Source organism: Heloderma suspectum, chromosome 3, assembly GCF_057233095.1.
Source record: "Heloderma suspectum isolate Gila_16-S chromosome 3, 16-S_ref, whole genome shotgun sequence".
Lineage (NCBI taxonomy): Eukaryota > Metazoa > Chordata > Lepidosauria > Squamata > Helodermatidae > Heloderma > Heloderma suspectum.
Window position 1 is genome coordinate 272,386,889 of NC_139460.1, and position 23,415 is coordinate 272,410,303.

At 43.3% G+C, this 23,415-nt stretch overlaps 1 protein-coding gene across 1 annotated transcript in view; it reads right to left on the bottom strand.

Annotated features, from left to right (window-relative positions):
• The window catches only part of SNED1 (sushi, nidogen and EGF like domains 1), a 90,460-nt gene that overhangs the window by 17,135 nt on the left and 49,910 nt on the right, over positions 1-23,415 (bottom strand). Inside the window, exons 14-22 of the mRNA XM_084847035.1 lie at positions 22,186-22,302; positions 21,970-22,086; positions 20,085-20,198; positions 19,189-19,362; positions 15,898-16,011; positions 6,850-6,963; positions 5,084-5,197; positions 4,774-4,887; positions 2,581-2,877 (exon numbers count right to left, since the gene is read on the bottom strand). Of these exons, the coding sequence (XP_084703161.1) occupies positions 2,581-2,877; positions 4,774-4,887; positions 5,084-5,197; positions 6,850-6,963; positions 15,898-16,011; positions 19,189-19,362; positions 20,085-20,198; positions 21,970-22,086; positions 22,186-22,302 (1,275 nt within the window). The remainder of the gene's footprint in view (positions 1-2,580; positions 2,878-4,773; positions 4,888-5,083; positions 5,198-6,849; positions 6,964-15,897; positions 16,012-19,188; positions 19,363-20,084; positions 20,199-21,969; positions 22,087-22,185; positions 22,303-23,415) is intronic.

A 23,415-nucleotide genomic window follows, 5' to 3' on the forward strand; every position in this document is an offset into this window, starting at 1 on the left:
TTCAGATGGACAGGGGTCCCTTGCCCACGGAAAAAGTCATTCATGCTTCCTATTCAGCAGAGCACAATACGGCTAAGAAATCCAGGGCTCTATACTAGTCTTTTAACTCCTTGCCAAACACCAAAGAGAGCTTAATGTCACTTCATACGGAGGATTGGCATAGGTCAGGATGAGCCCACCATGCATAGAAACCACAGAAAAGCCCCAGACTCCGAAGTAGGTTCTTTCAGCAGATGCTACTATTATAGAATCATAGAATCATAGAATAGCAGGGTTGGAAGGGGCCTACAAGGCCATCGAGCCCAACCCCCTGCTCAATGCAGGAATCCAAGTCAGAGCATCCCTAACAGATGGCTGTCCAGCCTCGTCTTGAATGCCTCCAGTGTGGAGGCATTATATTCCTTTAAAGCATGAGTACTGTTATTTTCTAACTCCATGCAACCTCACAGTGGTGGGGGAGATGAAGGCTTGCTAGTGTGAGACTTGTTCTTGACAGGTAACAGCAAGAAGCTCCTCTGAACATGCCAAGTCGTTTGCCAAGCCAAGCTCTGCTGATGTGCTGTTATCAGCTGATCACCCAAGAGCATAAGAAAGAGCAAGCCGATTGTAAATCTGTGAACTAATGCAACTTCCCCTATGGCCAATTTAGTGCTATAGGGCTAAACAAAGAGTAGAGAAGTACATAAAACAAAGGGCATTAACTAGCATGGGACTGGTGTGTCTTATGCATGCATATATTCCATGAGCTGTAGGAGGAGTTGGAAGCCTACAGAGGAAGGCAGATGGTCGATCTGCAGCATAGTCTCCTATAAATACCATATAAATAATGCCATATAAATAATACCTATAAATAGTGAATACCATTCACTAGGATGTTTCAGTTGGTGCTGGCACTCCACTAGTTCCTGCTCTGCTTTTTGGACTAGCAGAAAAAGCTGTCATCTGGAAATGCCTTAAGGAGTGGATTGATACTGGCTGGAGAGATTATGGACAACTGCCAGTAAAGTCCTTCCCACATAGTTCTCATTAGATTCCATACCAGTTTGACTGACAGTGAATGAATACTTATAGGAGACAATGCTGCAGAATGACCATCTGCCTTCTCCCTTAAGCTCTCAGCTCCTTCAGCAGCTCATGGAATATAGGCAAGCTCCTGCAATACGACTTTTGAGCATGACATGTGCTCAGTATCAAGGCCTCCTGTCCCAGCTGGTAGACAAGAAATATAGCATAATACCACATTCTTAGAAGAATGGTCTATATCTGGTCCAGTTTATAGTGAACATCACTAACAATTCCATTGCAAAATAATAATAAGTATTTATGCAATAAATCTACCCTCAGGGTGATTCCTTTCTGACTTTATCAGTTCATGCCCTTGAGGAAGGAATACTTCTCCTTCTTCTAGGAAAAATGTCTATTTTGTGCAGCTTTCCTCAGGGCATTCTCACTACCTAATGTAAAAGCTCTGTTTCACCTCTCTCCTTGGTTTTAATCATTATCTTGTTCCAAATTATAAGGATATAAAATCCCCTTCTTTCATCACGTTTCCATATGCTCTCTTTCAGATTTACTGAGTTTATCCTTGCATGGTATGTTACAGACTTGACGTGGGGATCAGGGGGAGGTAGCAGATCCTCCCTAAGGTCATTTGTCATTTTGCTTGCATCTATTTTGCTTATCCACTTAAAAGAAATCCAGTCATTATACTCTCTGATGAAATGGAATTTTCCCCACCCACACCCACCCTAAGATTTGACTTTGAGTAAAAACATATTCCAAATGTCAAAGGAAAGAAGAATGATCCACTTATGCACACATAAGCATTCTAAGTGGTTCCACCATAGTGATATTTTTCACTCCTTTTCTAAAGCATTCTATGGTTTTAAAAAATAATATTTCTTTTTTTAAAAAAGCAGTTATCTACCCTCCGGAGGCCACTACTGAGGTGCTCAGGATCTTTCCTGTTAAATGTTATTTGTTACATTTAAGAAAACTATAGCATGCCATCAAGGAGTCAACACCTTAATACCTTCTTGGGGGCATTTCAGACACCATTTAAAGACCCAAACAAATTAGCCTCTTTTGGACTCTGTTCTAGCAATACACCTAAAGAGAAACAAATCTTCTTTTACAAATGTTTCTTGAATGACCAAGTGGCAACTCTTCTTTGTTGTTTTGCTAATTTACACTATACATTATTTACAGCTATATTTACTTTTGTAGCATGCTGCTGCAAGAGAATAAGCATTTGGAAAACAAGGGGCAATCCATGCAGGACTTTTCCTTTGGAGGCCATTTTTGTTTGTTCCTACATTACTTGATTCATTTCCCACTGGTTGCAGGCCAACATTCTTGTGATATTCTCAGACTGTTATGTGACAGTAATGTCCCTGGATTGGTGTGGAAGAAATTCCCATCATAAATAAGAGACATGGTGCTCCATTGTTCTTACGTGAGCTTGGAAAACCCGCTATGGGCCTCTACGGGTCTGAAAGACACTTGCTAACATGGTGCCCTCACGGTTGCAGCCAGGCATTTCTGTACCCACAACTCTTTTCCCCTGAAGGAGCTACTCACTAGTACGAGTGACGAGCATGACGGGCCTGCTGATATCATTCTTGTTGTTCGATTTGCGTTTGACTGAAAAGACAGAAATATTGTAGGCTTTGCCGGAGGCTAGTGCCCGCAAATGGTGGGCAGCACGACTTCGGTCCACATAATCAGTCCAGCGGTAAGAGCCGTCGAAGGATACGTACGTCACGGCGTAGCCATCAATCATATGCTTGGCAGACTGGTCCTTGGGAGGGCGCCAAGAGATTGACAGCCCAGTCTCCTCCACCTTTTCCACCTTTAATGATGTTGGGGGCAGCAGCTCTTCAGGGTGTCAATACAAACAAAGAGAAGGAAGGCTATATAATCAGTGTTTAAGGTGACAGAATACTCTTCCTCCCACATTCCATTATTAAATCTTTCCTACAAAAGGCAGCAGGTAAGACTAGAGCAATGCTAGGGTTAAGTATGTCATATGTTTCAAGGGAAATTCGATTTTTAAAAGTTTGAAAATGCAGAGACACCCCACGGAGCAGCCTGTGCTACCCAGGCCTGTTTCAGATGCTTACCTATGGAAAATGCCCTTGTCCTCCACACTCATACTGGGCATACTCTTGTCCACCACCCTCATAATGTAATGTGGGTGCTCTGTAAAACTGGGAGGGAAGGTGCTATGTGCAAAAAACACCAGGAAAGAAAAGATTCCAAAATGCCACCGAGTATGGTCTATAATATTTGTTTATTCATTGCGCAAATCACTAAAATGCTCTGCTCTGTGCATTTTGAGATGAAGTCTCTTCTTCAGCAGCAATTAATCTCTTGGTCAATCTTGCTTCTATTTTTGTAGGAACTAGTATTGGCTGATAGAACAATGAATAAACAATTATTATAGACCACACTCAGTGGTGCTTTGGGATCTTTTCCTTCCTGGTGTCTTTGCTCTATGCAGATGGCCATATGCACGGAATTAAGAATTGCATGATCTTTCCCCACTTTTTTTTAATTGCGCACAATTCAGACTGCTGTGAATATGGACATCTGCAGACAGCATCCCCATCTGACGCAGCATTATGAGCCTGGTAAATGGCAATGTGCCCATTTGCTTCTCCACAGTGGGAACTGGTTTGTCAGCAGGCAGTTCAAGCAAACACTAGTGCAGGACCTTAACTCTGCTGCAGCAAGATTCTGTGGGCTGTCTGCTCCAATTAGTTTATTGATCTGACTTCCAAAGATCAAGTACCCCATTACCTTAAAGAATATCCTAGCTTCAATTAAGTTGTTTTGCACGTACCAAAAAGTAACCCAGCAATACAATAAATGTGCATACTTCATCTTTAACATACTATGTAGGGGGAGCTGACTTGTTTTAATCTCTGCATATAGACTGAAGAGGACTGGATTAACTGAATGGACACATCTGAGATTGGGACAGCCCCCCACCCTGCCCCAATGTGGTCATGCCCTCTAAAAAGGACTTTCTGTTAGAAAGATGGGCCATATAATGGAATGATCCACGCAATTACCTCAGGAGAATTTCATTAAAACATACCGAGAAGATTCCTTACAACAATATACGTAGGGCTAGGCGAATGAATGATGTTCGGGCACACCAAGATTCTCCAAACATCAGCTCACTGCTTGTCTCTCCTTGATTTGCACCCGCCTTTGCAATTGCTGTTCGTTTTGTGTGAACAGCAAAATTGTGCAAAACAAACAGCTATCGAATGTGCAAGTTGAACAAAAAATCCTCAAATTTGCACAAATTTCCCCCATAGACTAAAGAATGGGTGATTTGAAAATGTGTGCATTTTTAAAATGTGCGCAAAATCAAATGCTCAGTTTGAATGTGAGCACCCATTTGGGAATTTGCAAACATTTTTGGTGGATGTGTTCTCCTGCTTGTGCTCGCATTTGGGGTTGCAAATAGGGCATGCTCACATTTTGCAAACAAACAAAATTCTCATACATCCCTAGATATCCTCTTACTTAACACCTACTCCAATACACTGGAGCTTTCTTAATGAGGTTCCATCCATAATCTGCAACCTGTACTGTATGAGATGAAACCCTGAAGGAGATTTCGTCTGTCCCAAGTCAGTAAAAAAAAAGGGGGCAAAAAAGTATTTACTGCCTATTATGCATCATTATTTTCTGGGGCTAGCATAGTTATTAGCAGGTCTATTCTGGATGACTATGGGAATTGCTTTTGGGACTAGTTACCTTTCTCACAGCTCTTGCCAGTATAGCCCACTTTGCAGGTGCAGATATGAGATCCATTACTGGGCAGACAGTAGCCTCTGCTCCCACAGGGGTTGGAGAAACAGGGATCACTAGCTGGGGAAGAAGCGCACAATGAACAGTTCAGAACAGTAGCTCTTAAAGGCAATGCAGGCCTCATGGGCATTTGTCAGAGAAGGATCAAACTCCTCCATTTAAATGTTTATGTAGTTATTTATTGTATCACCCTTTCGCAAAAGCTAATGAGAACTTCTGAATTTATTAAATCCCTTCCTGTTTCAACTTAGCTTACCTATTTCACAATGGTAGCCAAAGAAGCCCTCTGGGCAGACACACAGGTAGGAACCACTGTAATTTTCACAATCTCCTCCATTCCGACAAGGGTTCGATTCACAGGCATCCACTTCTGGAGGGCATAAATACACTCACTCAGATATCTGTAGGAGGTGTCACATGGAATTAAGAGGATGACTCTGCATCTGGTGGAGAATCCCTTGCAAAGATGCCTGCTGTAATGCAGCATGTAACTCCAAGTGAAAACCCTCCCTGGGGCCATCCACACAATATATTTTATTTCCCCAGTAAACATGAAATCAATGGATGAATTTCCAAGGTAGATAATGGTACCCTTCCTGCAGCCTGTCCAATTGAGGGGTGCATGCTGCTTGGAGCATCTAAGCTATTTGCTTCCAGGTAGCACTTGCTAAGCCATTTGCTTCTCCTCAACTTTACAGTCCAAGATGGGGGGAGGGGGAGAGAAAAGAAAGCCTCTCTGCCCACTGCTAACTAGTCATGCATTCATGCACATCCTTCAGCATGGGATGCATCTGAGATCACTTTTCCCTCCTCCTTCTCATCTGGTGGGTGGGGGATAGGGTGTAGGGAAGCACAAATTATATGGCTGCTGATGCACATCTTCGTAATGCTCAAATCATCAAACATGTTAGGCAAAGCTCCATAAGGCTTTTCTGCCATGCACATTTCAGACTAATGAGGATTCAGATGCTGCAGAGATGTGCATCTATCTGTGGCCAGGTGTTTAAGAACACGAGTCAGGAAAAGTAAGCTGACAAGCATGCTAAACGATTGGTTCCTGTGAGCTTAAACTTCTATAGCTGCATAGCTATCTCCAGGTGCTTTGGGGCAGGGAGGACACGGCATCTAGTCATGTTGAATTTATGGGCTATTCACAGAAAGCCTTCTGTATCCTTCTTCCCTCTTCCTTCCACCCAAGAAAGTCTAAAGGCAAGGATGATTAGTATAAAAGCCCAGGTTACTCTGCAATTCAAAATCCAATAACTGAGATATTGTTTAAAATTAAACTATTTTGCAGACACATGAATTAATTTATCTAGAAAGAAGTTTGGAGATTTCTTTGCACATAGATCCAAAAGCTATGTGGTAGAGGGAATAAGGTGTTTGGATCCATTGTGTGGGAAGGGTGATTTGAAACAAGAATGTGCTCAGAAAAACATAACCTCATCAAGCAATAGACTATCCATGTGGGAATCCGGTGGTCTAACATGAATGGCCTCATGGCAAAGCCTATCTTACAGGGCCCTCACCTGGAAGTAACGAGAGGACATTAAAGCTGACTCAAAGTTTATTTGGTCACTACAGATGATCAGCTTCCACAGTGAGATTATGAGGTGGCTGCATGCCAGCATGCCATCCCAAACCTCCCTAGACAGAAAGCATCAAGATTGCTGGTCTCCAAATAGCATTTTCTAGGGATTAGAACAGGGGTAAGTCTCATTCTACAACTGCTGTGTCTACATGGGCTGTAAGGCTTATACATACTTCAGCAGCTGAACTGGTTATAGAAAATAAATCCTGCCTTCCAAGGTAAGAGAGAATAACCTCTTTATAAGGCTGAGCCTGTGAACTGTAATGGTAAGCATCATTAAGAAATTTAGGCTAAAAGAAAGTGGGTTCATTAGTAGCAAGGAGGCAGATGAAATAAATTAAGGGTGCTTGGGAGATTCCAGTGATTTCTAATTGCTAGTTAGAAGAAGTACTGGGGGTCCAAAAAAGGGTCTTTGTCAATTCACTATTTACCCATTTCACACTGGGTTCCAGTGAAGCCCTCAGGGCAATGACAGATGAAAGATCCTGGTCCATCTTTGCAAGTCCCACCATTCTTGCATGGATCAGACCGACATTCATCAATCTCTGCAGATGCAAAAGGAAAATAAAAATGTACAGTGATTTCATCACCATAATGACACTACTGAAGGTCGAAGACCAGCAGCATCAGGTTAATAGTAATCAGGTAGAAGAACTTTATGGTTTCCATAAAATCAGACCAGATTTCTTTCTTGTCTATTAAACCCTACTGTGGCAAAACAGCTTTCCTTCTGCAAAGTAGCACAAAAAGGGAAAAGAACATTCACTCTTGATGGCCACGGGAGCTCTGCTGCATCATCCTGTGTGTGAGGACTGTTACAGACTTGAGAACTAGATGGTGCAAGTGTTGTTAACACTGACGTTTGCAAACAACAAAGGGGCTGCAGGGAGGTGCGAAGTTAAGCATTTCTATAGCGTTTGTTTATTTATGTATATATTTATTTATTATTCATTTACAATATTTATATACCGCTCCAGATGTGAACAACAAAGAGAAAAGAATAAAATAACAGGCTAAAACAGTTAAAACATTTTTTAAAAAGACAAATTCCAATATTCCATTTAGTGCACACAAAATTCCAATTAGTTCAATAAAAAGTGCTTTAAGGCCGTTTCTCATTGGTGAAGCACATGCTTTGTATGCAGAAGGTCTCAGATTCAATCCCTGGGTTCTCCAGATAGGGCTAAGAAGGAATTCTGGAGAGCCATTGCCAGTCAGTGTCAACTATACTGGGCTAGATAGACCAATTGTCTGACTTGGTATAAAGCAGCTTCCTATGTTCCTACCTCATTTACAGCTAGATCCTGTACTCTCTCACCCAGCAGCAGGAAAACACTTAACTGGGCAAAAGGGTCCTAGCACCATGGTGAAGGAATACCTTGTTGTTGCTGGTAATAAGTCTTAGGAAGGCAGGATTCCTCCATAAGCAGCTTTATAGGTGGGGATGGAAAAGGAGTAGAGGTCACCCACACCTCTTAGCGCTAAGGAATGTAGGGTAGCCTGCTTTAGTGCAAATGTGCTCTGACAAATAACTGTAGCAATGGTGTTCCCAGGGATCTGCAGAGGGCAAATGCCACCTACCTTGGCTAGAGCAGCATGCTGCTTGTGACTGTGTAAGAGATGGTGACCTGGTTCGCAAGTAATAACTCACTGGTATAAAAACCAAGGAGTTGTTGGAGATGCATGAACACACTCCCACCTCTTCCACTTTACAGCACAACCCACAATCAGCTTCTTTGTAGGTTGTACACTATGTGTTGTTTAGGGGCTCAACAACCAGCAGTTTACCCATGGTTTGATGTTAGGTTAAGTGCTGGGTTGTTTAGCCCCTAAACAACCCAGTGCTCTGGGTTTACACATCACACTGCACAACCTATGAAGGAGCCATCCCCAGCAACTTGCTCACAGTCACACGATCAGTTAAATGGCCAAGCAGGAGTTTCCCATGGCCAGGCCTGTGTCCTCGGGTCTGGACCAGGGTTTTTTGCCACCCTGAGTAGCTACATCTCACTGTCCGAGAGGTGTGCCTCAGGATCACACTGCAATCCGAGGGAACACCTTTCAGACTGCACACTGCTTCAGTGGCACCCTGAGAGACTGCTTGGATTGGTTCTGGAGTCAGGCTGGTCCTGCGCACCACACCATCCCTGCTTGCATAATATGGCCAAGAAGAATCTACTGTACATCTACCATGCTGTGACCCCGATAAAACTTCCAAGACAGTCCCAACAGCAAACCGGAGGGAATGATGCAGTAGCTAGCATTTAGTTCTGATGTGGGAGACCCAAGTCCTGTCTATCTATGAAACCCGTGTGATTTTATAGAATGTCTGGAAGCTCACAATGCAGACTGACTGCTAAAAGCTAAGGTGATCTGTCCATGAACAATGAATGCCTGAATGGGAGAATACCTGAGAAATAGCCTAATTCACAGGGCTCTTGCAAGTAGAAATGAGGATTTGGAAGTGCTCTGCAAGTTAAAAAGTATCAGATAATTTATTAAACAACTACCACCTTACAAAAGAACTTTCCTTTTGTTTAGTTAATAGATTGCCTACTTTTGCACAACACCCTCCTCCCGTCGTTGACAATGGCGTTACTTCAAGTCTGTATCACTGAATTCTTTAACAAGCTGTCAGAAGTGTTCCCTGGAGTTCTTTCCTTCCTCTCAGAAGGCTGGGTTTTCTATTTCAATTGTATTAAGGGCTTGTTTTTTGGTCTTTATTTCTGTTATCTAATAACATAATTTTATATGTGAAAATATAAATATAATGGGAAGTTATGCAGTCTTCCCCTGCTGCTCAGCTCAGCAAGTTTAAAGAAAACACTCTAATGAAAGAAGTTACTGATCATCCAAAGCTTGCTTTTGCCAAATTCCCCTCCCAGTTATAACGGCCTTCTACAGAGAAACAAGGTAATGCTATTAAGCAATGCAAATGAAATATCATTACATAATAAACATTTTTTCTTTTTTATCCCTCTACCAGATTTTAAACTGCGGTTACTAGGGGGATGGGACACCCCACACTGTACCCCAGGAAAGTGACTTTGGTATTTTGACTGCAACATTATTTTCCCCACAGACACCTGATGTGTCTTTTCTTTTCAAAAAAATCATTTTATTTAGAGATCAATTTCCCCCATATTTTTAAATATAAACTGGAGATTGATATTAAATGAGCTGTCCAGTAGTACTGCTTTGAATTTATAAGGTTGACCCTTCTTTGTTAACTCAATTTGCAACTCACCCTTCTTCTGAACTATGTATTAGTGTAACACATACTAAATATGAAATGAACTTATTACTTTCTTCCAAAAGCAGAATTTGAGTTAATATGCACCGACAGGGATACTGGCCAGGTTTGGATCAAAGGGGAAAAGAAGCCACTGTAGCTTCTTTTCCCCGCCCCGTGTGTACCGCTTGTGAGACTGTCATTTCCTTAATTAACCATGGCATGGGTTAGTGCGTTGTCCGAACCTGGCAAGGTGCATGGCTTGTTGTGAGGGTTGTGGGGGGGGGGGTTAGAAGCCACCCCCGCCACAAACCTCACCAGGCTCGGGTGACATGCTAACCCGCACGGTGGGTAATTAGGGAAATGGCAGTCGTGCGAGCAGCATGTCAGGGGGCCCTAGCCGGCCTCTTTCAGTCTACTTCAGTAGCCAATTCCAGACACAGACAAAGGATTCTTTTCAAGGCTTTATTCCTTTTACAACTTAATAACTCTACCACCAGCGACTAAGCTATGAACAGCAGAGTAACCTATGCCCCTGGGTTGGAAACAGTTGGTCCCCGTTTGAACGAGAATCACTTGCAGACCCTGAACTTATGGGCTAGGGAGAGTCCCTCCCCCTTTCCCTTGGGTCCTCTAGACTCGACCGTTGCTTGCATGCCAAACGGGCGCTACACCTCCTTTCCACGCCCTCCATAGCTCGTCGCTCTCTGCGTCTGTGTCGAGCATCCAGCCAGCCCTCCTCCCGTGCTCTTTCACTCCCAGGACTGCTATCTATGTCTGGAATGCTGGGAGGAGGAATCTCTGCCAGCTGCAGGGCCTGGGAGGGAAAAGCGTGCTCCTCTCCCACAGACGGCTGTTCTCAGAATCAGAACTGCTCTGAGGTTCTATGGGCTCAGTGTTCACCCTGACACAGCGCATGCGGGGTGGGGAAAAGAAGCCATGGCGTGATCAACCGAACTCAGCCATTGGGAGAGAGGTGAAAAGCCTAGTAAGCTTTTAACATACAGGTTGAGACAACAACAACCTCGAAATTTTATTCCACTGATTAAAGATGATCACAATAATTCATATACAATGCCCAAGGATATCAATATACAATTCCAGAAGTTCTATTCTAAACTTTATACTAAAGACAGGGACCCAACAAAGGAGGCAATTATAGATTTCCTCTCCCCGCTGAATCTCCCTCAGTTAAATCCTCAGCAAGCAGAATTTCTGGCAGCACCCCCACAGGAAGAGGAGATTGAAAAGGTTATGAAAAATGGGAAGATACCTAGCCCCGATGGATTTCCCACTGAGAGGTATAAAGCACATTCAGATTTTTTAATTCCCAAACTTCTGCAGCTATATCAAGATGCCCTGGAAAATGGTGCCTTGCCAGCATCTCTGTATGATGCACATATTTCAGTCATTCCTTAACCTGGCAAGGGCCATACCAGATGTTATAATTATAGACCAATTTCATTAGTAGATGTAAAGATTTTGACAGTGGTCCTTGTTAAAAGACTTGAAAAGGTAGTAGCAACTCTCATGCATTCTAGTCAAGTTGGTTTTATCCGTAGATGTCAGGGGGCTGATAACCTTCAGCTGTTGGCAAATTTAGTGGCCCTAAACCACTGGAAAGTTGAACCAGCTGCCATAGTGTCATTAGATGCTGAAAAGGCCTTTGATAAAGTCTATTGGCGGATGATCACAACCACTCTGACTACATTTGGCCTCCCAAGTGAATTCTTAAATTGGGTTAAAATCTTGTATCTTTCTCCCAGATCTCAGGTGATAACCAATGGGATTATTTCTTCGCCCTTTAATTTAGAGGAGAGTACTAGACAGGATGTCCCCCTCCCCACTGAACAATGGCACTGTGGGCTGATTCATAGGGGCATTTAATATAAAACAATATAATATGCAGATGATATGTTGCTGTTTGTTGACAAACCTGAGACCTCCATTCCAGACTGTATTACATTGAACAATACCTTTGGACTCCTTTCTGGATGCACCATTAATTGAGCAATATCTGAGTTGATGCCTCTGGGCATAAATGTAACATATATTCTCTAGATGGCATTTTCGTTCGTGCCTTGAGACTGTAACATACTTTAATATTCAAATCCCCAGGGATATTTCTCAAATGGTCAAACTAAATTTGAACTTGTTAATATCACTGTTATCCTTAGATTTAGAATGATGGACCCTTCTCTCTCTGAATACATGGGGTAAAGTGAATACACTTAAAATGAATGTTCTTCCTGGTATAATTTATGTCCTTCATGTCATCCCTCTGCATATCCCATAAAAGTATTTCCAACAGCTTAATACTCTCTTCTGTAAATTTATCTGTGGATCTTTTCCACCAAGGTTTTCTCTAAAAAAAAATGCAACTGTCAACCAAAGAAGGCGGCTTCAACTTTCCCCATTTAAGCTTATATCAGAAAGCTTTTCTTGTTTCTGGTGCACGAAAGTGGCAACACCCTACCTCTCCTGACACCCCATCATGGGCTGAATTAGAATCTCATTGTTTGACCCCAATCCCTCAATGGATGGCACTGGGGTCTACGCATCTATGTAGAGAAAAAATAACCCTACTATTACAGCAACTAGGGAAGTGTGGCATTCACTTATCCATCAAGTTCATGTTGTCTCCTATACACATGCTAAATTGGTGTAATCCAGATTTAAGAATAGTGGGCAAATCTTTCCTTTGTAAAAATGGACTGATTATGGGATATATACATTGGATCAATTCATAGGAGCAGATGGAAATTTTCGGCCCTATTCAGAATTACAACACACACATGAACTGCCAACTATAGCCCTCTGACAATATTTTGCAAGTAACACACATTTTAACGTCTATTTTTGATCAATCCGCACTTAGTGCTACTGCAACCCCCCAAATATTAGAAGAATTAGGGCTCAATCAAGATAGTCGGCAGCAGGGTGGGAGGAGAGCAGTGACTCTGTGTTCCAGCTCCCCTTGGGAGGTGGTATTAGACCCAGCCCTATTTTTGTAAGTTCAAGTGACATTGATGACATGACGTGCCTTTCACTAGCTGACAGAGAGCTTGTCCATGTTTATCCTGTTTGGATTGCTGCCATACAATATACATAGGCTACCTTTTGAAGACTGCTCAGGAACTTCTGTTACTGCAAAATACAGTGGCTAGATTGCTGATTGGTTGAATGAAACCTATCACAGTAACCTGGAGTGTTTCTAGGCACAATTTAACATGCTGGTTTTAATTGTTAAAGCCTTGGGACCAGAGTACTTCAGGGACCACCCTTCTCTCACATGAACCTGCCTAGATATTAAGATCATCTTCAACCTTCAGAGGCGAGGCAGGTAGTGACCCAAAATAGGGCCTTTTTGGTTGTGGCTTTCCAACAGTGGAACGCACAGCCCAGTGGGACTCTCCTGGGGCCAAGTTGGAGGTCTTTTCAGAACTAGGTAAAGACCTTTTTATTTGCCCAGCTCTTTTAGATCACTTCATTTTTATTTTGCTATTTTAACCTGGTTTGATACTAATGTATTTTGGCTGCTTCATTACTTATTCAGACCACACTGTTCATGTTGAAGACACTCAGAGTGGCTATCAATAAATTTTAAAGCACAATACATAAAACATTATCCTAAGCATGTTTAATCAAAAGTAAATCCTACTGAGTTCAATGGGGCTTAGTGCCTTGTAAGTGTGTTTAGAACAGCATCCTAAATAACTAAAAATAAAATATTGGCACTTTTAGGCACATTGGGGCAGGAGCCACCATCGGCTAAAGGTTTAATACTGAGATCCATTAACTTCCATCCAAAACTCTGGCCAACTTCTCACTGTGGTGTTAAACCAATGTTTGGGTTGTACCGTTTCAGACTGCAGGTGAGAGTTTTCATGATGAAATGCTTCTCTATGTACAAAACATCCCTCCCTGTAGAAAACTGGTATGTTAGGAAGAAGAAATTTTGTATATAGAGCAGTCAGTCATGTCAGCTAAAGATGTTCCCAAAAGGGATTATCTAGAATGAGATCCAACAGTATCTTGTTGAACGCACACCTCGTTGCCCATGGCATCAGGGAAAGGAAGCACTGAAAGGTTTCCCAGCACAGAGGATGCCTGAGAATGGTGGGCAGTTGTCAAGCAACTACAAGTGCTTCTATCCATATCTAGGCCTCTTCTAGACTCCAAGCCCTAAACTTCTTCTGAGGGAGGTTTGTCTTCCTCCTCTTTAATGGCATTCCACTGTGTTGTTAAAACCTTCCTTCTTAGGAAGTCTTTTGTGGCATGGCCGGTTTTTAATCTCTTTTACTGAATTATTTTAAGCTATCGGAGGCTGTTTGATCAAACTGGTTTTAATGGCTGTTTGTATTTGCTATTTTTAAAAATTCTGCAGTTCTTAGTTTTTTGTTATTATATTATAATTGTTTTCATGTCATTGTTGCTCACCCTGAGTGCTTTTGAAGAAAGGCAGGATATCAATGTTTTAAACAAACAAACAAACAAACAAACAAACAAAGACTGCCCACGTATTTCCTGAGTTTTCCTCTGCATGTCACAGGATTAGACTTGCAGAAGAAGCCTAATCCTGGTTCAGGAATCCTTCTATGCATATTAGAAGTTACTTTTGGGGAAACTCTGGAAGCTAACAGCTACCATATTTTGAGATTAGTGGTATGACATGCTATGAACACTCCTAGATGCCTGAATACAATTCAAGGTATACAGGTGGCATAAAGAGATGCTCAGAGAAAGGAAAAATTCCATTCAGAAACATCTAGTTCTTAAGAGATTTTTTCAGGAAAATTTACCTCAGCAAACACATACTGATAAATTTAGATCTGCTTATGCAGTGCAAAAAAGTGCTTTACAAATGCCTGCCATTAAAAAAAAGGAACACCCACTAGTAATCTTTAGTTTACTTATTTTTAAAAAGTTTAGGTCACTTTTTGGCTAGTAAGTAGGCAAAGTGATATACACACTGAGTCAGTCTGCATAACACAACAGCCCCATTGTAGGTTAATTAACTCTTGAAAAGCTGTAGTGCGTGCCAGCAGCCATTATGAATATGCAACCTCCAACTGCGGTTTGTCGAGTCCTGCGAACCCAGCTGACAGGGGTTACTTGAGAGCTAAATAACTCTCACATAAACCTACAACAGACCGTGGGTTATGTGAGGGTTGTTTAGCCCTCAAATAGCCCCTGGTTAGGTGTTGCATATTCATAATGGCAGCCGGCACATACTGCTGCTCCTTGAGGTTTAAATAACCCAAAATGTGCTGCCCTGTCGTGCAAACCAGGTGTTTAAAGAGGCATCAAATGAAAAGCAGAAAAATACACAGTCTTAAATATTGAGACTTAGATATTAAAACCAAAGAGGATAAAATGTGGATGAAAATCATAAAAATACCATTGCAAAAGAAATAAAACACATGCCGCTAAAAAGTACTAAATGCCGCAGAGTTTCAGTTCAAATGTCGTTGGGGTTCCAGAAATAAGAAATTCCTTGCTTAGACATTGTCTGTTCTTTTATAATGACAGAAGTATGTAAAAACCAGTCACCTACACGTGCACAAGATCTGACTTCATCTACTGGCCTGCGCTTAAATTCATCCAATAAAAATGATTCCATTCCCCTTCAGTTTTATATTAGCATCAATTCTGATTTTGCCCTTTTCTCCCTCTTTCCTCCAACTCAAGGAGGGCCCTCAAATTGTAATTGCCCCTTGAAATCTTTTTATTGCCACCAGGATAGAGGGACAGCTCTATCCTGAGCATGCCTCCTTGCACTCCAACTGCTTTAATGAGACCTCTTTGCCTTTTAGTGTCCCCATTTTGCAGGCAGCTGTAGCTTAATAACCATCATAAAAACGAGGAGGGCAAGCCCCTTGCTGAAATCTTCCTGGTTCTTTCGGAACTGGAATATTGACCAAAGCCAGGCAAGCTGGAACAACCTTTGCCTAAACAGACTTATGTGCTCTCTCCGCTTTCAGTTCTGTATCCATTTCACAACCCCTTAGGTACTACCCCAATTGAAATAAAGCTTAACTATGTGTGACTGCACTGCTCATCCCTTGAGACTCTCTCCATTTCCAACATTCCCTTTACCTCCCTGCTTTCGAAATTTAGACAGAAATTCCTTGAGACGTGGAGTTCCTTTTTTCAGTCACATCACTCTGTAAAGCAGGTGCTGAATTAATAAAAAATTGTTATCATCATGCAACTTTCTGGCAAATGTATTTGCATATTCTCTTACCCAACTCACAGTGGTGTCCTGTATATCCAGCTTTGCACAAGCAGAGGAAAGTGGCAATGCGATCTTTACACAAGCCCCCGTTCAGACATGGCTGAGACCGGCACTCATCAATTTCTATAAGAGAGGGTGGAGAGACAGCCATCATCTATCTGCAATGAAAAGTCCGAAGTCTAGGAAAGCCCTGAAACAGGGCTACTTCACCCCCTCCCAATCTCATGTACAAAGATGTGTGGATATCAACAGCTTGCACATCAGAACTGGTGCATTTTTGAAACAACCACTCCCAGCCCAGCATGGGAAATATGGACATCTTCAGAAAAAGATCCTACTGAACAGACAAAAACGAGAAACACAATTCCGGCCTCTGCATCAATTTCAGGACCAGAGCACACATCACACGGGGCCGGGCTATAGCTCAGGGGTAGAGCACATGCTTTGCAGTCCCAGGTACAATATCTGGCAACCCAAGGTAAGGCTGGAAAAGACTCCTGCCTCAGATGCTGGAGTGCCGCTGCCAGACAGAGTAGACAACAGGCTGCTGTCTACTCTAGAGGGACCAACAGTGATTTTAATTGGAAAATATTATATGGGGGGAAGAGTCAAACACTCCAGATCACTGCTCTGATCAAATCTGGGGATCTGTGTCTATTTTTAAGATACAAATTTCAGGAAATCCAGTAACAGAACTGCATAATGTGTAGTTGGGCCCACTGTGACATCACATAACAGTAGACAGGGGATAGAGATACTTAGGGAAATGTCTCACAGTAAGTATCGCTATTAAGATGCCAACAAGTTGTCCATTAGTTGCACAGGTTCAGCTAGACATAAGAGTTGCTTCTCTTTCAAAGCATGGCCTATTCATTCCATATTAATTGACCTGGTTCACACAACACAATAAGCCATGATGGGTTGTCACTATGGGTTGTTTCAGGGTAGATTGTCGTGAGATCTGAACCCGGAGCAATTTTTTTCATTGTGGGTTATTTTCCATGAAAAAGTCACCCTGAGAATCTATGGCTTGTTGGGTTTTTCAGGGTGGCTTGCTGTGATGTCTGAACCCAGCAGGGCAACTTCATCATGGGTTGTTGGAACAACTACAGAGCTGCTTGGCAAGAGTGGCAACCCTCCCTGTCGTTCCTTGCAATCTTGCTAGTGCTGCCACCATCCTCCCTCATCCCATATCAGTGCCCTCTGCCTCATGCTCCTAAAAATCAAGAAGAAAGGATAGCAGAGTGTCCTGAATGTGTTTGCAATTATTTATTTATTTTTCGGTCTTACAGAAGTGCACACATATGATGGTCTGCTGCTGTGAAATTTGCATAATTTCCCCCTCCGCTTTATTGCTCAGCCATGAAATTTGTGCATATTTACCAATCTACCTCACTCCCTGCTCTGTCTTGAAATTTGTGTATGTTTATCAATCCCTGTTCTGACTTGAAATTTACGTTACTGCTCTGTAACCCATATGTATATCAATGGAGACCAGTGGAGATAAGCGACAAGCACAAACAGGGTGGGTGGGGGGAGCTGAAAGCAGCTGGTGGCTGCAGGAGAAGGAGCTTTTTGGGTGGGTGTAATTACTTCGGTAGTACCAGAAACAGGCTTTTCTTTACAAAGGTGCTTGCTAGCAAGGCAAGTGTAGTGTAGGATGAAATTGACATCGACAAGAGGGGGATGCTGGGCTAAATAGTTGCTAAATAGTCGACATACTATTTAGCATACTAAATAGTATGCTGGGCTAAATAGTTGACAGGCGTTCTTGCACTTCTGTGCACTTGCGCAAGACCCTGAATTAAAAAAAAAAACAGTTTGCGTATGTATTACCACATTCATAAAGGCTCAGAAAATTATATGCATTTGGCAATCTGATGCCAGGGGATAGGGGGAGTTTCCCTTGTGAGCCAGCAACCCCAGAGGACCAATTGCAGAAAGGGTGGTGATAAAGGGAATGAGGAAATGAGGATTTCTGCCATAAAGGTTGCCTGGGATACGTGCCAGGAGTGGACAGGAGGACTGAGGTAGAAACAAGCCATGGCAACCTGCAGAGTGCTCAATCATCTGTCGGGAGTAACGAGCAAACCACCAACCCACCAAGTCTTATTCTCAGGGTGGCTTAGAGTGTGTGAACTTGCCCCATGTCTTGCAGCTATATCAGCACTGCCTGGCTTACATCTCCAGTTCTTTTACCAAGGCACAATAATTTTCTTGATTTTGAAAAGGGTAATGCACAATCCAGACGGTTAGCATTTTCAGAACTAAACTGCCTACAACATTCTTCTCTTCCTAGAAATATTATGATTAGGCTGTTCAGTTGCATACTGCTGTTATACATACCAGAGAAAAGTAGGTACTAAATGGGGTAAGTTCCAGAGGGAAGACAAGTTCCAGACAACTGAGAAGTCTCCCCATTTCCCTATATCCATTTAGGTGCTGGCTATTGGTGAGGACATGGATTTCTCAGGGAGGAAATTATTTTATATATGTATACACATACACATATACATAGGGCCAGTTCACATAACATACAAGGATGAGTGGGAGAGGGCGGATGCACTGCCTCCCACTTCTGCTTTTAATCAACAACCCACGAGTAGTTCCTTCGTAGGTTGTTGAGTGTGTTGTTGGAACCTGGAGTCCTGGGTTGTTTAGGGGCTAACCAACCCAGTGGTTAACCTATGATTTGTTTTTGGATTAACCACTGGGTTGTTTACCCCCTAAACAACTCAGTGCTCCGGGTTCTGACTTCTGACCACAAGCTAAGCAACCTATGTGGGTTGCTGATTAAAAGTGGAAGTGGCAGGCATGCAGGAGGCAATGTCCACTCTCTCCTGCTCACCTCGGACAACCCATGTATTGCTTAATCCATGCACTGTCATGTTGTGCGAACCAGATCAAAGAGAGGTCAGTCTACTGGAAGCAGAGGGCATCAGCTTCCAAAATACCTGCAAATTTGGGAGCTCCCCCAGGTAAGATAGGTGGGCCCCTTCTGGAGACCAGTTTATGCTCTCCCTCTCCTCCACCCACTTATCAGCAATGTGGCGCACACTTCCAAGATACACAAGAATTTTTAAACAATTCAAAGAATAATTGTAGGTAGCAAAAGAAGGGTTGGTTCCCCTCATTCGGTCCTCCAAGAAAAATAAGCAGGATTTGGGCATTATGGAGTACTATGGTTCTGCTGAAATCTTGAAGTTGACAAGGATCTGTGGGCTCTCCCTCCCTCTGACATACATACATATGAATACACACACACACACACACACACACACACACCATGAATCAAATTACCATTACATTCAGGAGGGTCGCTCCAGGTGCCTTGTGCTCTACACACACTGGGGTTGTTCTGGGGACTCAGGATATACCCAAGATCACACTGATATTCTGCCAGCGTGCCCATCTTAGTGGAGTTAAATGCCACATGAGCATGCTTCACCTCATTGGGGATGCCACAGTCTATCTCTAGAAGGAAAATGAGAGGGAGATGTGTGGAATGAAAAAGGTTATAGAGTGATGAATTCATTATATTGTCTATGAACTGCACAGTGAACAACACCGATGGAACTAAGGGGTTTGCACTGATGAGCCCACAAGGGAAGGTGGCAGCCTAAGACTCCACATAGCCCACTGCGTAACGGCCCATTCACTTTGGTTCAAGTGACTTGTGGAGTTATCTTAGAAAAGTTCTCCTGCTGCAGCCTGCTTTGATTAGAGGAGAAAAAACTACAGCCCATCCCTAAGATTAAAATCAGGGCAAGCCCTCAATGGTTGTCTCCAAAAAGCAACACCATCACCCATGCATGGTTGCTTAAGGGACATTATTCTTTGCTCTCAAATCAAGTTTGTGGCACTCCAGATCATTAACATGGAGACAGTCTCTACTCCACTGCGCTCTGCGGGATGAGTAAATCTTTTGCAAGGCCCTGGGCTGCAGGTTCCAGCCTAGCTCGGGACACAGGCTCTTGCACAAGTTTCCGAATCACTGGGGCACTGAAAATTTCAGCTACACCTTTCCAGAACATCCTCAAGTAGTCTAAAACATTTATTGACTAGTTTTGTTTTATGAAAATGTAGGCATTGCCCTCTCTACTAGGACAGATGACATCTCATGTGACACTATTCACCTTTTCTAATGATAAGGAGAATTCTGTTGATTATGGGGTACTGCCATCCTGTGTTTTTACCTGATTGGCAGTGCCTTCCTGTGAAACCAGCTGGGCACATGCAGACATAACTGTTGCCAACATCCTCACAAGTGGCTCCATTTTCACATGGATGCAGGAGACAAGGAGAAGGAGCTGTGAAAACAAATCATACCCCACACCATAGAAAATCGTTCCATTTAGTATTCCAAACAGAGCTTATAAAGGCACCTCAAGAGTTGTAAGAATGCAAGACCTGAACATAAGTGATTTCTAGCCCTAGTAATGCAATCCAACTGTGGGTCACCCACACTAAGAGCAGCTATGCTCAGAGCATCCAGCTAGGATTGAATCTAGACCACTGACCAGTGTCCATGATAAATTCAGCTCATAAGTACATGCTTTCTATCATGCCTTCCATTAGGGTTATTTTTTACCTCTGCAGTGGAAAGTAACCAGATCTTTAACATCGTATCTTAGACTTTGGTCAAGACTGCAAAGTAAAATAATACATTTCATATTTAGTGGAACCTAAGTTGACATTTCTAAAAAGGAATTTCAGTTAATTCCTGTTCAAAAACCTAAGAGGTGACCCGATGCCTGGAATCTGTTGTTGCATGACAGCAGCCCTTTACTGGAAAAAGATGAGCTGCAGACTATAACACAGTGCATTTGAAACCAATCATTAGGGCTGTGCACCACTTTGGTCTGAATCCCAAAGTAGATCAGGGTGATTTGGACTGAAGCGGTGCGGTTCTGGAGCAGGTCAGGATTGGGCCAAAGCACTCTGAAGTGGGTTGGATTGCTCCAAAGCGCTTTGGCCCGATCTGGACAGCCACCCTGCCCAACCTCACAACCTAGACCCCTGGGGAGCACGTGCAGCCGTGGAGGGAGTTGCCATTTTGTTTTAAAATGGCAACTCTTCTTCTTCCGGTAAGTAAATGTTCCGTAGATTGCGGCTGTAAAGGGGCCATCTACACAACATAACAGGTGTAAATGGCCCATTTACACCTGTAATGTTGTGTAGATGGCCCCACTACAGCCGCAATCTACAGAACATTTACTTACCGGAAGAAGCGTTGTCATTTTAAAGTAAAATGTTGACTCCTTGAAGAGGACGATGGATGCAGGCACTCCCCAGGGATCCAGGTAAGGAGTGGGGGGCTCGTGTGGCTGGGCAAGGGGGGGGGGCTGTACAGGGGTCTGATTTGGATGTCTGAGTCTCGCTTCGGGCTCTGAGCCCAAAGTGGGTTCGGCTGGGTCCAAATCGGGCCAAGGTGGGTCAGGGCTGATTCGGAAGCTCTGAATCAGCCTCCGAAGCAGGTTGGGGATCTCTGCACAGCCCTACAAATTATTATATGGATACTGAGCCATTATATAGGGCAGCCTTCCTCAACCTGGTGCCTTCCAGATGTGTTGGACTAGAGCCAGAATAGCTGGCTGGGGGATTATGGGAGTAGTCATCCAATACATCCGGAGGGACCCAGGTTAGGAAAGCCTTGTATAAGCTATGTTAAAACATAATAGGGGTGGATACAACAACACAGTGCCCAAGTAGCAACTTATTCTACAACTATACACACACACACACACACACACACACACAAACACACCCAACACTGAGTTTATGAAGATTCTTGAATTTAGGATGAGGTAAATTGTTATCAGATTTCTTTCTCTAAAATATACAATAAAAGCTCTTTAAAAATTCTGGAAAACAGCTGGTAACCCTCTTAAGTCCTCCTCCTCCAAAATGGGACTCTTCTGATGGCTTTACCTTTTGGGGAAAGAATGACACCTGGGGCTTAATGACTGAACAGGGATAGGAAAGATCTTGAGACCTCTTGCCAATACCCCAAGGGCTAGAGGTCAAGTCTTTTGGTTCATAGATGCTGCTCCAGTAAAAGGAGCCCCTCCGATTCCATACCTGTCTCACAGTGTCGTCCTGTATATCCTGGGAGGCAGTCACATTTGTACTTGCCGATATAGTGGAAGCAGGTGCCCCCATTCTGACAAGGCCCTGAGGCACAGGGGTCAGGTTTACCTACGAGAACAGAAGATGCAGGTTATACAGTGAACCATCCCAGGACATTCCCAATTTTTGGCTCCGCTGCAAATGCTGTAATGCATGCGGTGGGTGTACCTATCTCACAGTGCTTTCCTGTGAAGCGGTAGGGACAGGTGCAGTGGTATTCACCATCCGATTCCTTACATGTCCCTCCATTGCGGCAGGGCCCGGAGCTGCACAGCTTTGGCCTTGCTGGGAAGAGAAAAGCATCAATACTTGTTATAAGCCCTTTTAAAAGAAACCTATCCTGCTATAGAGATGGAGGGAGGGAGGAAGGGAGGAGTTCCAGTCACTTTTCCTCTAGTACAGTTTCCCCAGTGGCCATGCTGGCTGGGAATCACGGGACTTGCAGTCCAACACATCTGAAGGGCAACTGGCTTGGAAGGCTGGATTAGCCTTTTGGCCACATTAAACTGATTCTTGACCCTTTACTGACCACTTTAAGGAAAGGGAAAGGCTAAAAATTCAGGACACAGGAAAGGAAGTACCACTTCTTCACACACCACATAATTAATTTATTGAACTTGCTGCCACATAATATGGAGATTGCCACAATATGGAAATTGCCAGTGTGGGACCTCTCCCAGTGTGTTGGCAGTGAGGCATCCTGATGTCCACATCACCTCAAGTCTTGCATATCACTTATTATTTAGTCTCACTTCTATACTAAGCCAATGGGGCTCTTTGCATGACATGATAGCCCACGACAGGAGAGGCTGTGGCACATGTGGGGGTGCGTGGCAGCCATTTTGAATATGCAATCCCACTCGGGGGTTGACATGTCATGCGAACCCAGTGAGCATGGGCTATGCAAGGGGTAAGCAACCCTTGCATAACCCATGGTCTGTTTTATGGTTATGCAAGGGTTGTTTAATGACACAACAACCCCCAAGCAGGGGGTTCATATTTAATCTGACGCCCATGGGCACTGTGGCTCATTGTGGGTTAAATAACCCACAATGAGCCCCAGCATGTCATCCAGGCCAGGTCATTGTGTAATGCTCCTTCGTGCTCCGAATCAGATTCTGTGTCCCAGCCAAGAGATAAATGCCACAACTGTCAGCACATGTTCAAGTTGCAGCTTCCTGCACTTCTGGTTCAGTGCTGCCATGCACAGCTAGAAGTACAGAGAGTGCTTGGGCAGAAAGGGCAGCACTTTCCCCCATAACACATTCGTGGGGAGCCCAGGAAACCAGTCCTACAGGCCACAGAGCCTGGCCTGGACCATGCCAGCTTTGAGGAGTGGTCAAAACCAGCATGGCTAAAAATACTCTGCACATCTACACTGTAAGACTGAAAAACTGC